Source organism: Hoplias malabaricus, chromosome 7, assembly GCF_029633855.1.
Source record: "Hoplias malabaricus isolate fHopMal1 chromosome 7, fHopMal1.hap1, whole genome shotgun sequence".
NCBI lineage: Eukaryota > Metazoa > Chordata > Actinopteri > Characiformes > Erythrinidae > Hoplias > Hoplias malabaricus.
In genome coordinates, this window is record NC_089806.1 from 46,749,298 (window position 1) to 46,766,202 (window position 16,905).

Sequence of the window (16,905 nt, forward strand, 5' to 3'; positions counted from 1 at the left end):
CTCAGAGCAGCGAGCGGGTAAAATGACTTCCTGCACCTTTAAACTCAGAGCAGCGAGGGGGTAAAATGACTTCCTGCACCTTTAAACTCAGAGCAGCGAGGGGGTAAAATGACTTCCAGCACCTTTAAACTCAGAGCAGCGAGGGGGTAAAATGACTTCCTGCACCTTTAAACTCAGAGCAGCGAGAGGGTAAAATGACTTCCTGCACCTTTAAACTCAGAGCAGTGATGAGGTAAAATGACATATTGCACCTTTAAACTCACCTTTAAACTCACCTTTAATTGCACCTTTAAACTCAGAGCAGCGAGAGGGTAAAATGACTTCCTGCACCTTTAAACTCAGAGCAGCGAGAGGGTAAAATGACTTCCTGCACCTTTAAACTCAGAGCAGTGATGAGGTAAAATGACATATTGCACCTTTAAACTCAGAGCAGCGAGAGGGTAAAATGACTTCCTGCACCTTTAAACTCAGAGCAGTGATGAGGTAAAATGACATACTGCACCTTTAAACTCAGAGCAGCGAGAGGGTAAAATGACTTACTGCACTTTTAAACTCAGAGCAGCGAGAGGGTAAAATGACTTCCTGCACCTTTAAACTCAGAGCAGTGAGGGGGTCAAATGACATACTGCACCTTTAAACTCAGAGCAGTGATGAGGTAAAATGACATATTGCACCTTTAAACTCAGAGCAGCGAGAGGGTAAAATGACTTCCTGCACTTTTAAACTCAGAGCAGCGAGGGGGTAAAATGACTTCCTGCACCTTTAAACTCAGAGCAGTGAGGGGGTAAAATGACATACTGCATCTTTAAACTCAGAGCAGTGATGAGGTAAAATGACATACTGCACCTTTAAACTCAGAGCAGTGAGGGGGTAAAATGACATACTGCACCTTTAAACTCAGAGCAGCGAGAGGGTAAAATGACTTACTGCACCTTTAAACTCAGAGCAGCGATGAGGTAAAATGACTTACTGCACCTTTAAACTCAGAGTAGCGAGGGGGTAAAATGACTTACTGCACCTTTAAACTCAGAGCAGCGAGGGGGTAAAATGACATACTGCACCTTTAAACTCAGAGCAGCGATGAGGTAAAATGACATACTGCACCTTTAAACTCAGAGCAGCGAGGGGGTAAAATGACTTACTGCACCTTTAAACTCAGAGCAGCGAGAGGGTAAAATGACTTACTCCACCTTTAAACTCAGAGCAGTGATGAGGTAAAATGACATACTGCACCTTTAAACTCAGAGCAGTGAGGGGGTAAAATGACTTCCTGCACCTTTAAACTCAGAGCAGCGAGAGGGTAAAATGACTTACTCCACCTTTAAACTCAGAGCAGCGATGAGGTAAAATGACTTACTGCACCTTTAAACTCAGAGCAGCGAGAGGGTAAAATGACTTCCTGCACCTTTAAACTCAGAGCAGCGAGGGGGTAAAATGACTTACTGCACCTTTAAACTCAGAGCAGCGAGAGGGTAAAATGACTTACTGCACCTTTAAACTCAGAGCAGCGAGAGGGTAAAATGACTTCCTGCACCTTTAAACTCAGAGCAGTGAGGGGGTAAAATGACATACTGCACCTTTAAACTCAGAGCAGTGATGAGGTAAAATGACATATTGCACCTTTAAACTCAGAGCAGCGAGAGGGTAAAATGACTTCCTGCACTTTTAAACTCAGAGCAGCGAGAGGGTAAAATGACATATTGCACCTTTAAACTCAGAGCAGTGATGAGGTAATATGACATACTGCACCTTTAAACTCAGAGCAGCGAGGGGGTAAAATGACATACTGCACCTTTAAACTCAGAGCAGCGAGAGGGTAAAATGACATACTGCACCTTTAAACTCAAAGCAGCGAGAGGGTAAAATGACTTACTGCACCTTTAAACTCAGAGCAGCGATGAGGTAAAATGACTTACTGCACCTTTAAACTCAGAGAAGCGAGGGGGTAAAATGACTTACTGCACCTTTAAACTCAGAGCAGCGAGAGGGTAAAATGACTTACTCCACCTTTAAACTCAGAGCAGCGATGAGGTAAAATGACTTACTGCACCTTTAAACTCAGAGCAGCGAGAGGGTAAAATGACTTCCTGCACCTTTAAACTCAGAGCAGTGATGAGGTAAAATGACATATTGCACCTTTAAACTCACCTTTAAACTCACCTTTAATTGCACCTTTAAACTCAGAGCAGCGAGAGGGTAAAATGACTTCCTGCACCTTTAAACTCAGAGCAGCGAGAGGGTAAAATGACTTCCTGCACCTTTAAACTCAGAGCAGTGATGAGGTAAAATGACATATTGCACCTTTAAACTCAGAGCAGCGAGAGGGTAAAATGACTTCCTGCACCTTTAAACTCAGAGCAGTGATGAGGTAAAATGACATACTGCACCTTTAAACTCAGAGCAGCGAGAGGGTAAAATGACTTACTGCACTTTTAAACTCAGAGCAGCGAGAGGGTAAAATGACTTCCTGCACCTTTAAACTCAGAGCAGTGAGGGGGTCAAATGACATACTGCACCTTTAAACTCAGAGCAGTGATGAGGTAAAATGACATATTGCACCTTTAAACTCAGAGCAGCGAGAGGGTAAAATGACTTCCTGCACCTTTAAACTCAGAGCAGTGATGAGGTAAAATGACATATTGCACCTTTAAACTCAGAGCAGCGAGAGGGTAAAATGACTTCCTGCACTTTTAAACTCAGAGCAGCGAGGGGGTAAAATGACTTCCTGCACCTTTAAACTCAGAGCAGTGAGGGGGTAAAATGACATACTGCATCTTTAAACTCAGAGCAGTGATGAGGTAAAATGACATACTGCACCTTTAAACTCAGAGCAGTGAGGGGGTAAAATGACATACTGCACCTTTAAACTCAGAGCAGCGAGAGGGTAAAATGACTTACTGCACCTTTAAACTCAGAGCAGCGATGAGGTAAAATGACTTACTGCACCTTTAAACTCAGAGTAGCGAGGGGGTAAAATGACTTACTGCACCTTTAAACTCAGAGCAGCGAGGGGGTAAAATGACATACTGCACCTTTAAACTCAGAGCAGCGATGAGGTAAAATGACATACTGCACCTTTAAACTCAGAGCAGCGAGGGGGTAAAATGACTTACTGCACCTTTAAACTCAGAGCAGCGAGAGGGTAAAATGACTTACTCCACCTTTAAACTCAGAGCAGTGATGAGGTAAAATGACATACTGCACCTTTAAACTCAGAGCAGTGAGGGGGTAAAATGACTTCCTGCACCTTTAAACTCAGAGCAGCGAGAGGGTAAAATGACTTACTCCACCTTTAAACTCAGAGCAGCGATGAGGTAAAATGACTTACTGCACCTTTAAACTCAGAGCAGCGAGAGGGTAAAATGACTTCCTGCACCTTTAAACTCAGAGCAGCGAGGGGGTAAAATGACTTACTGCACCTTTAAACTCAGAGCAGCGAGAGGGTAAAATGACTTACTGCACCTTTAAACTCAGAGCAGCGAGAGGGTAAAATGACTTCCTGCACCTTTAAACTCAGAGCAGTGAGGGGGTAAAATGACATACTGCACCTTTAAACTCAGAGCAGTGATGAGGTAAAATGACATATTGCACCTTTAAACTCAGAGCAGCGAGAGGGTAAAATGACTTCCTGCACTTTTAAACTCAGAGCAGCGAGAGGGTAAAATGACATATTGCACCTTTAAACTCAGAGCAGTGATGAGGTAATATGACATACTGCACCTTTAAACTCAGAGCAGCAAGGGGGTAAAATGACATACTGCACCTTTAAACTCAGAGCAGCGAGAGGGTAAAATGACATACTGCACCTTTAAACTCAAAGCAGCGAGAGGGTAAAATGACTTACTGCACCTTTAAACTCAGAGCAGCGATGAGGTAAAATGACTTACTGCACCTTTAAACTCAGAGAAGCGAGGGGGTAAAATGACTTACTGCACCTTTAAACTCAGAGCAGCGAGAGGGTAAAATGACTTACTCCACCTTTAAACTCAGAGCAGCGATGAGGTAAAATGACTTACTGCACCTTTAAACTCAGAGTAGCGAGGGGGTAAAATGACTTACTGCACCTTTAAACTCAGAGCAGTGATGAGGTAAAATGACTTACTGCACCTTTAAACTCAGAGCAGCGAGGGGGTAAAATGACTTCCTGCACCTTTAAACTCAGAGCAGTGAGGGGGTAAAATGACTTACTGCACCTTTAAACTCAGAGCAGCGATGAGGTAAAATGACTTACTGCACCTTTAAACTCAGAGCAGCGAGAGGGTAAAATGACATCCTGCACCTTTAAACTCAGAGCAGTGAGGGGGTAAAATGACTTACTGCACCTTTAAACTCAGAGCAGCGAGAGGGTAAAATGACTTACTGCACCTTTAAACTCAGAGCAGGGAGAGGGTAAAATGACATCCTGCACCTTTAAACTCAGAGCAGTGAGGGGGTAAAATGACTTACTGCACCTTTAAACTCAGAGCAGTGAGGGGGTAAAATGACATACTGCACCTTTAAACTCAGAGCAGGGATGAGGCGTAATATTTAACTCAGTGAAAGATTCTAGTGGAGTGTTTCTAATGAAACGTCTGAGTAAAGGTGTGTGTTTTTGTCCCCTCTTTGTCCAGACAGTGTGTGTATATGAGATGGGGGACAGGGAGGACGAGGGAAAGGACAGGGACACTATCAGATCCGCTCAGAGCTCAGCGGCGCCGATTATCTTCACAGATAAAATGTTATTGCGTTTCCCTTCAGCATTAAACCAAACCTCTCTGGACTGAAGATAAAGACCTGAGCAGAGGAAGAGGGTCTGAAAAAACAGAGAGAGACAGCTCATGGTTATTAAACTCATACTTCAGCAAAACCCTGTGTCCACTCTCTGTCCACGCTGTAAGACACTGCTCCCTCGTTGGTCCACCTTGTAGATGTAGAGTCAGAGACAGTAGCTCATCTGTCGCTGCACAGTGTGTGTCGCTCGTCCTCTAGTCCTTCATCAGTGACACAGGACGCTGTCGGCTGGATGTTTTTGGTCGGTGGACTGTTCTCGGTCCAGACACTGAGGGGTTTAAAAACTCCAGCAGCACTGCTGTGTCTGATCCACTCTACACCAGCACAACACACACTAACACACCACCACCACGTCAGTGTCACTGCAGCGCTGAGAATGATCCACCACCACATCACACCTGCTCTGTGGGGGTCCTGAGCGCTGAGGAACAGGGGGAAAGGGGGGTAAAGTATGCAGAGCAACAAGTGGCCTACAGTCTGTAACTGTAAAGCTACAAAGTGGACAGGAGGGCTTTTATTCTGTAAAGAGTTGAAACATTGGGTGTATATTACTCTGACATCAGAGAGTTGTCACTCACTCACTCAGTCACTCAAGCACTCACTCAGTCACTCACTCACTCAATCACTCGCTCACTCAGTCACTCGCTCACTCAGTCACTCGCTCACTCAGTCACTCACTCACTCAAGTACTCGCTCACTCAGTCACACGCTCACTCAGGCACTCACTCACTCAGTCAATCACTCACTCAAGCACTCGCTCACTCAGTCACTCGCTCACTCAGTCACTCACTCACTCAAGCACTCGCTCACTCAGTCACTCACTCACTCAGGCACTCACTCAAGCAGTCACTTGCTCACTCAGGCACTCACTCAGTCACTCAAGCATTCATTCACTCAAGCACTCGCTCACTCAGTCACTCAAGCACTCACTCAGGCACTCATTTGCTCACTCAGTCACTCGCACACTCAAGCACTCGCTCACTCAGTCACTCTCTCACTCACTCACTCACTCACTCACTCAGGCACTCACTCACTCAAGCACTCGCTCACTCAAGTACTTGCTCACTCAGTCACTCGCTTACTCAGTCACTCACTCAGGCACTCACTCACTCACTCAGTCACTCGCTCACTCAGGCACTCGCTCAAGCACTCACTCACTCAGTCACTCGCTCACTCAGGCACTCGCTCAAGCACTCACTCACTCAGTCACTCGCTCACTCAGGCACTCACTCAAACACTCGCTCACTCAAGTACTCACTCAGTCACTTGCTCACTCAGGCACTCATTTGCTCACTCAGTCACTCGCACACTCAAGCACTCGCTCACTCAGTCACTCGCTCACTCAAGCACTCACTCCGTCACTCACTCACTCAGTCACTCGCTCAGTCAGTCACTCACTCACTCAGTCACTCATATTCTCATGAGTCTAAACTTTTGCACTGTAGTCACTCCATGCTAACATGCTAAACCTGGAAGCCTGAAACAAACACACGCTCACACACACACACACACACACACACACACACACACACCAGCAAGCTTTAGCCTGTGTGGTAGTTACTGTCTTATTTAAGGTGGAAAGTGTTAAAACAAACAGAAACATTTTGTAAATGTCTGGCTTAATATGCCCAAAAATTTTAGAGAGCTTGTGTAAAGTGCGTGTGTGTGTGCGTGTGTGTGTGTGTGCGTGTGTGTGTGTGTGTGTGTGTGTGCGTGTTCATGTGTGTGTGTGCGTGTGTGTGTGTGTGTGCGTGTGCGTGTGCGTGTGCGTGTTCGTGTGTGTGTGTGTGTGTGTGCGTGTGTGTGTGTGTGTGTGTGGGCAGATTCCCAGAAAACTTATCTCAGTGGTTTTTAAGTTCCTCTTTCGAGGTAAGCCGGTGTTGTCCTGATGTCCGGGGATGGACTGTCCAGTTTTTCAGCTCCCAGTTAATCACCTCACTTGTTTAATGGATTTGCTTTTGTCTCACGCAGATTTCAGAAGGAACACGTATTTAAATGGTTTAAAAGAGTTATTTGACGTTGTAGCTCACGTCTTCTACTGTTTTCACTCTGAGTGCTTTTCTGCTGAAAGAGCTCCTGGTTCCTGGTCGTTAGAACCCTGGTTCTCTCCAGTGAACCGGCCTCCCCACTTTTCCACCAGTTTTCATGAACCAGGGGTAGGTCACCCGCGGGGGGCGCTGTGGGGCTGTGTCTGAATTCAGCTCCAGAGCCAGAGATAAAGGGACAGAGTGAGGACAAAGTCATGGTTAATCCACTGTTTACAGCGCGGTCAGATCACAGTGAGATATCAGACACATGTGGAAATGATACTGAGTTCTGTCTGTTACAGTCCCAGTGTTTCACTCTGTGGGTCCAGAACAGTAGAGAACAGAATGGAGAGAACAGTGGAGAACAGTAGAGAACAGAATGGAGAGAACAGCAGAGAACAGTAGAGAACAGAACAGAGAGAACAGTGGAGAACAGAGAGAACAGTGGAGAACAGTAGAGAACAGAATGGAGAGAACAGCACAGAACAGTGGAGAACAGAATGGAGAGAACAGTGGAGAACAGAGAGAACAGCGGAGAACAGCAGAGAACAGTGAGAACAGTAGGGAACAGCAGAGAACAGTAGAGAACAGTAGAGAACAGAATGTAGAGAACAGTGAGAAAAGTAGAGAACAGTGGAGAACAGAGAAAACAGTGAGAACAGTAGTGAACAGTGAGAACAGTAGAGAACAGAATGGTGAGAACAGTGGAGAACAGAGAGAACAGTGGAGAACAGAGAGAACAGAGAGAACAGTAGAGAACAGAGAGAACAGTGGAGAACAGAGAAAACAGTGGAGAACAGAGAGAACAGTGGAGAACAGAGAAAACAGTGGAGAACAGAGAGAACAGTGGAGAACAGAGAAAACAGTGGAGAACAGAGAAAACAGTGGAGAACAGAGAGAACAGTGGAGAACAGAGAGAACAGTGGAAAACAGAGAGAACAGTGGAGAACAGAGAGAACAGTGAGAACAGAGAAAACAGTGGAGAACAGAGAGAACAGTGGAAAACAGAGAACAGTGGAGAACAGAGAGAACAGTGGAGAACAGAGAGAACATTGGAGAACAGAGAGAACAGTGAGAACAGAGAAAACAGTGGAGAACAGAGAAAACAGTGGAGAACAGAGAGAACAGTGGAAAACAGAGAACAGTGGAGAACAGAGAGAACAGTGGAGAACAGAGAGAACATTGGAGAACAGAGAGAACAGTGAGAACAGTAGAGAACAGTGGAAAACAGAAAACAGTGGAGAACAGAGAGAACAGTGGAAAACAGAAAACAGTGGAGAACAGAGAGAACAGTGGAGAACAGAGAGAACAGTGGAGAACAGAGAAAACAGTGGAGAACAGAGAGAACAGTGGAGAACAGTGAGAACAGAGAAAACAGTGGAGAACAGAGAGAACAGTGGAGAACAGAGAGAACATTGGAGAACAGTGAGAACAGTGGAGAACAGAGAGAACAGTGGAAAAGAGAAAACAGTGGAGAACAGAGAGAACAGTGGAGAACAGAGAGAACAGTGGAGAACAGAGAAAACAGTGGAGAACAGAGAGAACAGAAAACAGTGGAGAACAGAGAGAACAGAAAACAGTGGAGAACAGTAGAGAACAGTGGAGAACAGAGAAAACAGTGGAGAACAGAGAGAACAGTGGAAAACAGAAAACAGTGGAGAACAGAGAGAACAGAGAACAGTGGAGAACAGTAGAGAACGGTGGAGAACAGAGAAAACAGTGGAGAACAGAGAGAACAGAAAACAGTGGAGAACAGAGAGAACAGAAAACAGTGGAGAACAGTAGAGAACAGTGGAGAACAGAGAAAACAGTGGAGAACAGAGAGAACAGTGGAAAACAGAAAACAGTGGAGAACAGAGAGAACAGAGAACAGTGGAGAACAGTAGAGAACGGTGGAGAACAGAGAAAACAGTGGAGAACAGAGAGAACAGTGGAGAACAGAGAGAACAGTGGAGAACAGAGAAAACAGTGGAGAACAGAGAGAACAGTGGAGAACAGAGAAAACAGTGGAGAACAGAGAGAACAGTGGAGAACAGAGAGAACATTGGAGAACAGAGAGAACAGTGGAGAACAGTGGAGAACAGAGAGAACAGTGGAGAACAGAGAAAACAGTGGAGAACAGAGAGAACAGTGGAGAACAGAGAAAACAGTGGAGAACAGAGAAAACAGTGGAGAACAGTGGGGAACAGAGAGAACAGTGGAGAACAGAGAAAACAGTGGAGAACAGAGAGAACAGAGAGAACAGAGAGAACAGAGAGAACAGTGGAGAACAGAGAGAACAGTGGAGAACAGTGGAGAACAGTGGAGAACAGTGGAGAACAGAGAGAACAGTGGAGAACAGAGAGAACAGAGAGAACAGTGGAGAACAGAGAGAACATTGGAGAACAGAGAGAACAGTGGAGAACAGTGGAGAACAGAGAGAACAGTGGAGAACAGAGAAAACAGTGGAGAACAGAGAGAACAGTGGAGAACAGAGAAAACAGTGGAGAACAGAGAGAACAGAGAAAACAGTGGAGAACAGAGAGAACAGTGGAGAACAGTGGGGAACAGAGAGAACAGTGGAGAACAGAGAGAACAGAGAGAACAGAGAGAACAGTGGAGAACAGAGAGAACAGTGGAGAACAGTGGAGAACAGTGGAGAACAGTGGAGAACAGAGAGAACAGTGGAGAACAGTGGAGAACAGAGAGAACAGTGGAGAACAGTGGAGAACAGTGGAGAACAGAGAGAACAGTGGAGAACAGAGAAAACAGTGGAGAACAGAGAAAACAGTGGAGAACAGAAAGAACAGTGGAGAACAGTAGAGAACAATGAGTTTCCGAATCAGAAATCAGATACGAATAATGCCCATTTCCTGGTTTCAGAAGGAGAACCTCCACAGACGCGTCTGGTTTTCTGGATTTTACCCAGAACCCCATGGAGGACGCTATAACACTCTGTAAATGACTCTCCAGCTCCACTGCACCATCACACTTTATTTCAGACTCTCAGCTCTTTCTGGAGCTTCTTTATCTCCACACACCCTCACGGTTCCAGCTGAAGAACCCAGTTTTTTGGTACCAGATAAAAAAAAAATTCTGGTTCAAGAACCAATTTATGTTGGTGGAAACATTCATACTGAATGGTTCCAAATTAGGTTCACGACAGGGAGCCGAACCGGTTTCTCATTGGAGGATAAGCTCTAAGCGAGGAGCACGGTGTGGACAAACGAGGAATTTTTTGGGGGGTGATGTCCTCCTCTTTTGGGGTAAACACACTTGAGATGAGGTCTGAAATAGTTCTGATCACTAATCCCTGCTCTGTCCAGTTACTGTGTGTGAACCAGTGAAGGTTTACAAATGCTTATGTAAGACAGAAATAAACAGATTCATCTACAGACACTGTGTCTCAGAGAATGGGGCTTTCTCAGACGTTTTTATTTAAAGCAACACTAGGCAGTATTTTACCTGTAAAAGAGAGTAAGTGCTACCTGATTTAATGTGGAACAGACACAGGAGAATGTACCAGCAGCACGACTTCAGATGGAAATGAGGCCCCAGAATGTAACTACTGCCTCATTTAAGGTGGATCAGGCTGTACCAGCTGCCTTTTAAGGCAGATTTTATTCACTTATGTTTTAAAGTGATTTTGTTCACCGTAGTTTTAAGGTTGATATTCAGTGATGTATTAAGGTGTTTTTAATTCAGTGTTTTTAAGGTGGCATTTATTAAATTAAGCTTAAAGATGGTTTTTAATATGTGAAGTTTTAAGGTGGAATAAATTCAGTGTAGTCTGATGGTGGTGTATTCTGTGAGATTTTAAGCCAGTTTTTATTTTGTAAGGATTTAAGGTAGTTTTTATTCAGTGAAGTTTTAATGTAGTTTTTTTATTCAGTGAAATTTTAAGGTGTTTGTTTTTTTTATTCAGTGAAGTTTTGAGGTGTTTTTTTTATTCAGTGAAGTTTTAAGGTAGATTTTATTCAGTGAAGTTTTAAGGTGTTTGTTTTTTTTATTCAGTAAAATTTTAAGGTCGTTTTTCTTCAGTGATGTTTTAAGGTGTTTTTTTAATCTGTGAAGTTTTAAGGTTTTTTTATAATTCTGTGAAGACTTATTGTGATTTTTTTATTCACTGAAATTTTAAGGTGTATTTTATTCAGTGAAGTTTTAATGGTTTTTTTATTCAATGAAGTTTTAAGGTAGTGTTTATTCAGTGAAGTTTTAAGGTAGATTTTAATCAGTGAAGCCTTAAGGTGTTTTTTTATTCAGTTAAATTTTAAGGTGTTTTTTTATTCAGTGAAATTTTAAGGTGTTTTTTTATTCAGTGAAGTTTTAAGGTGTTTTTAATTCAGTGAAGTTATAAGGTAGATTTTAATCAGTGAAGCCTTAAGGTGTTTTTTATTCAGTTAAATTTTAAGGTGTTTTTTTATTCAGTGAAGTTTTAAGGTGTTTTTAATTCAGTGAAGTTATAAGGTAGATTTTAATCAGTGAAGCCTTAAGGTGTTTTTTATTCAGTTAAATTTTAAGGTGTTTTTTTATTCAGTGAAGTTTTAAGGTGTTTTTAATTCAGTGAAGTTATAAGGTAGATTTTAATCAGTGAAGCCTTAAGGTGTTTTTTATTCAGTTAAATTTTAAGGTGTTTTTTTATTCAGTGAAGTTTTAAGGTGTTTTTAATTCAGTGAAGTTATAAGGTAGATTTTAATCAGTGAAGCCTTAAGGTGTTTTTTATTCAGTTAAATTTTAAGGTGTTTTTTTATTCAGTGAAGTTTTAAGGTGTTTTTAATTCAGTGAAGTTATAAGGTAGATTTTAATCAGTGAAGCCTTAAGGTGTTTTTTATTCAGTTAAATTTTAAGGTGTTTTTTAATTCAGTGAAATTTTAAAGTAGTTTTTCCTTCAGTGAAGTTTTTAAGGTGTTTTTTATTCAGTGAAGTTTTAAGGTGTTTTTTTTTTATTCAGTGAAGTTTTAATGCGGTTTTAATTCACTAAGAGTCGTGATCACTCTCGCTCTCCCACAGTATAAACTCTCACAGAAAAGAACAAAACCCTCGCTTTTCTCCAGCGTTTCATGGCTTCATTACAGAAGCTGATTACTACAATTATTCCCCAGAAATAACCGCCTCCATCTTTTCATCCTCCTCCTCTTCCTCTTCCTCTGGGCCGGGGTCAGTCCGTCCTCTCCGGGACGTGGCTCCATAATAAACCTGGACCGTTTTAGAGCTGCAGGCGTTCAGTGATTTCAAACTGGACACCCCTCACCCCCAACGAGCCGCACTGACCTGTGTGTTCTGACGCGGTTCTATCAGAGCGGCGTTAACTCTTTCAGAACTGGGTCAGAACACACACCGCTGAAAGAGTTAACGCCGTTCTGGCTTTTTTTTAATATTTTCAGCATCCCTCCATCCTCTCTCTCTCATTCTCTTCTTTCTCTTTCTAACACTCTCTACTTCTCTACTCACCCTTCATTCTATTCCCTCTCCCTCTGTCTCCCTCTCTTTGTCTCTCTCTCTCTCTCTCTCTCTCTCTCTCTCTCTCTCTCTCTCTCTTTCTCCCCTTTCTATTTTCCTAACACAGCTATCCTTTATTTACGGTGTGTCCTGGAGACAAGTGGCATCTTATCATTCTTCATTTGAAGTAGCTTTATCCTCCCACTCACTCACTCACTCACACACACACACACACACACACACACACACATACACCCTCTTTCCAACATGCCTTTCTCTGCTACCACCTTGTGGATATTACTTCAAACTACACCTCCCTCCATTCAGTGAAATAGTGCTTCATTCATTCCGTCATGGCTTTATTCATCCACACACACACACACTCACACACATTCACACACTCACACACATTCACACACACACACACATACATTCACACACACACACACAAATGAGTCACACATTTCGAGCACTTAGCAGGTGTCTGTATTTGTTTGCGACTGTGTGTGTGTGTGTGTGAGAGTTTGGTGTAAATTATACACACACATACATAACACATTATAAAAGTACAACACATTTAACGTATATAAAACCTACATAAACACATTTTATGCATTTCTTCAGTATCTTCAATGAGAACAGATAAAGTGTGTGTGTGTGTGTGTGTTGAATTAAACCTGTTTTAGTCTTCATTTTCATTATAAATTTTAATTTGTGAATAAAAGCAGATTTCTTTAGTGATAAATTGTTTCTCAGAGCTGTTCTAATATTTCCCCGTGTTGTCTCTCTCAGAGCTGTGTATAATCGGTTCTGACGCCGGGACTAGGACGAAAATGGAGAGATACCTAGGGCAAACCTCTGGAACCCCTCCTCTTCCTCCCTCGCTAAACATCACCAACACCACGTCGTTGCCGGGGGCGGAGATGGGTGTCTCCTTGGTAACGGAGCGTGTGGCGGTGGTGATAACGCTGGGTGTGCTGACGCTGTTGACGGCGGTGGTGAACGGAGCCGTGATCGCAGCTATCTTCACCACAAGGAAGCTGCAGCTGCCGGCAAACTACTTGATCTGCTCGCTGGCGGTGACTGACCTGCTGGTGGCGCTGTTGGTGATGCCTCCGAGCGTGCTGTATATCACCATGGAGACGTGGAGCCTGGGAGCGGTGGCGTGTGAGGTGTGGCTGAGCGTGGATGTGACCTGCTGCACGTGCTCCATCCTGCACCTGTGCGTGATCGCGCTGGACCGCTACTGGGCCATCACCAAGGCCGTGGAGTACGCGCGCAAGAGGACAGGTCGCCGGGCCATCATCATGGTTTTTAGCGTCTGGATCATTTCGATCTTCATCTCTGTGCCACCGCTTTTCTGGCGCAGCCGCAGAAGCAGTGAGTGCCACATAGAGCACGATCAGGTGGGCTACAGCGTGTACTCCACCTTTGGCGCCTTCTACATCCCCATGGCGCTGATCCTTGTGCTGTACTCGCGGATTTATGGCGCCGCACGGACGTTGTACCAGAAACGTGGTTCGTCCCGACACCTGAGCAGCCGGAGCTCGGACTCTCAGAGCTCGCAGCCCACCCACTGCCGCGTCCCCCGTTCCCTCTGCCTATCCGACCTGTCCGACCCGCCCCTGTCCGACCCTGCCACGCCGGACTTTGACGAGCGGAGTCAAATATACAGCTCACGCGAACGCAAGGCGGCACGCATCCTTGGGCTCATCCTTGGAGCCTTCATCGCCTGCTGGCTGCCCTTCTTCATCAAAGAGCTGCTGGTTGGGCTCAAGGCCATGCAGCCGTCCAGAAAGGTGTCGGACTTCCTCACCTGGCTCGGCTACGTCAACTCTCTCATCAACCCTCTGCTCTACACCAGCTTCAACGAGGACTTCAAACAGGCCTTCAGGAGGCTGCTCCGAATCAAGTGCCACACATAGACGCACAGAACTGGCCGGGAGAGCGGGACAGTCCGGAAAAACCTGCACAATCCCACTCTGTACCTTGGTGTCTCACATTTGCTCCTTTAGCTTTAGCACTGGTACTACAAACTGGCTAATGTAGCTAACGAGTAGCCGATGATTAATAGCTTCTGGCTGATTAGGCTTATGCTAATAGTAATATATGGGCTATAAGACAGACATCACAACTCTTCTGGTGCAAGAGTCTCATGCATTTTAATAAGAGTTCCCTGGTACCCACAAATTATACACAATTTCCTGGAAATCAATAGTTTCCGGGAACAAGCACACACACACACACACACACACACACACACACCAACACACACACAGTTAAAGAGTGATAAAGACAGCATTCTGGTTGGTCTTTTTTGTGCTTTACCCTAAAGTGTAACCTCTAGTTAACAGGGAAAAATATAATGACAGATCTCTGAATTGTCTGCAACAGTGACTTGCTAAAGGTGGGTTAAATGATTGTAGAAGGCATGTTGAGGTGAGTTTAACAGGGTTCACTCTTACATTAATATTGCTAACATTAGTTAAACCAGCTGGGTAGGTGTTAAAGAGCTACTCGATCCATTGAAATCAAATTAAATTATGTTATATACTAAGTATAGATTTTAATGGCACTTTTCTGCATATTAGCTCCAACTGGACTAGTAGATTATAAAGAAAATCACAAGAAAATGATATAATCTTTCAAAATCCACAAATGAATTTCCGCTGCTAAGAGGTTGAGACATCTGACAAACTGTTCAAATCTACCAAACAAGCCTCATCACAGCACAAGTAATATAAACGCTGTTTGCCTGGAGACTGCCATCAAAACGGTCAAATGGAATACACACGTTTGTAAATCATGAATATGTTGAAAATTAAACTGTTCCCAGTCAAGTTTCTCAGACACAGGGTCCTAAAGCACATAACCCGTCTGTTAGAGATGACTGAACAGTTTGAGGGAGTTAGCGTCATGCTAACTGGTGTAAACAATCCTCCCTGACGTTAGCTACATTAGCCTCGTAGCTCAGGAGCCGAGCTAAAGGAACAAACCGAAGCAAAGGGTGCAGCTCTGTTTATGTTTCACCAGAACATAGCTTTCAATAAATGCAGGTGAAATGACTGACTTGAATCTGTGCACCTCCGACTGAATATGCTGATGTTTTCTCAACACAGCTACAGTTTAAAAATGAATAAATGCGTACATCCATACATTTTCTATAAGCAACATTCTTTAGGATGTTTCTGAGAGTAGTGTGTACAAATATTGACATTGTATCTTGAAATAATGAACTAATTTCTTGAAATATTGGTTTATATTTCCACTATAAAACACCTATTTCTCCCATTTTCCAATTATTACATCAGAGACTTAAAGTGAAGCAAATGTTATTATAAAAGTATTACTTTTCTATATAAATGTAATAACTCATATTGTTCAATATTAGAATCTAATTATTTGAAGAATTTAAACTCCCTTTTTCCTCCTGGATTAACCCCTAAGACCCCTCTTCAGAATTACAGATGTAGAGCTTACTTTCAAATTAAAAGTCCCCTAATGCCTTAATGTCTGCTCTAATTCTACACCTTCATATGCCTTTGTTCAATACACATGGGTCTGTGAACATACAACGAGTCTCTCATCCTGCACTCCCTCCCAGACCCTGGGTCGACAGGATTGGCTCTTTACGTCTGTGAGGTATGAAACCCTGTCTGTTACACACCCACTAACAAGGTTCATCAGTATTTTCAGATACTAAGTTAATATTGTGACGTACTGCAGCTTGAAGGTAGACTTCCATACTCCACCATGAAAGCGGCTGTGATTAAATCTCTGTGGTCACTATGTCAGGTGTGTGTGTGTGTGTGTTTTGAGCTGGGGTGTGTTACTCAGCTCAAACTCAGGGTGGCGCTGTTCTGTTTCTGTCTGGGTTTAAAACAAGCAGGACACAAATACAGATTTTATTGTGGCTGTGGTGTCAAATGCTTAGTAACTATATGTAAGTTGGTGTATTTTCCTTAAAAAAAAGTACAATTAAAATATGGGGTTTTTAATTACACACACACACCAATGTCTGTTTATTTATGGAATACATTTAGCAAATGTTTCCAGAACAGGAACATATCCAACAAATCCATGTGTTAAACATAGAGCTGAAACGGGCAGAACGCCTGAACACCTCTCGAACGCTGCTTTTCCACTGCAGGGTCCCTACAGGACTCCACTCGTCTGTTCCCCTCCTCCACCAGGTGAATCAGGTCCTGGTTCTGGTTCTGGAAGCGGGTTCTTGTTTAGTGGCTGTTCTCTCGTGGTTCAGAGCGAGTCGAGTAGGGACTAAACCGTGGCGTGTAAACCTTGCAGAGCGCCGATCGTCCAGAGAGAGTCGTCACTCTACGCCACGCAACGCAGACGACCAGCACCAACTCTCCATCTGTAAAATCTCCAGCTGCAGCAGAGATCACGTTTGTTTTTATCCGACTCACGACGGCAGCTCGTAAAATGACGCCGTGGTCTTTTGAAGAGGTTCAAACGCTCCTCGGATCGGTGGCCGACGAAAGAATCCAGCGAGAGCTGGACGCTGCAACAAGGAAGGAACAAACTCTACTGATCTGTCTGAACTGATGGCGGAGCTGTGTTCAGTCCCAAACAACAACAACACGCCGATACACCATGAGTAAACACCGCTTAACGTTACCGCCGCCGTTGTTGTGGTTTCCAAAGCCCACTGTTCTCCTTAGAGACGACA

General features: G+C 43.8%; 1 protein-coding gene across 2 annotated transcripts in view; it reads left to right on the top strand.

The window, feature by feature from the left end:
- LOC136702167 (5-hydroxytryptamine receptor 1E) overlaps positions 1 to 15,242 on the top strand; it is an 18,985-nt gene extending 3,743 nt beyond the window's left edge. For both annotated transcript variants that reach the window (XM_066677103.1, XM_066677102.1), the window contains exon 2: positions 13,008 to 15,242. In XM_066677103.1, the coding sequence (XP_066533200.1) occupies positions 13,049 to 14,140 (1,092 nt within the window). In that variant the 5' untranslated portion in view covers positions 13,008 to 13,048 and the 3' untranslated portion in view covers positions 14,141 to 15,242. The remainder of the gene's footprint in view (positions 1 to 13,007) is intronic.
- Positions 15,243 to 16,905: the final 1,663 nt, after the last annotated feature.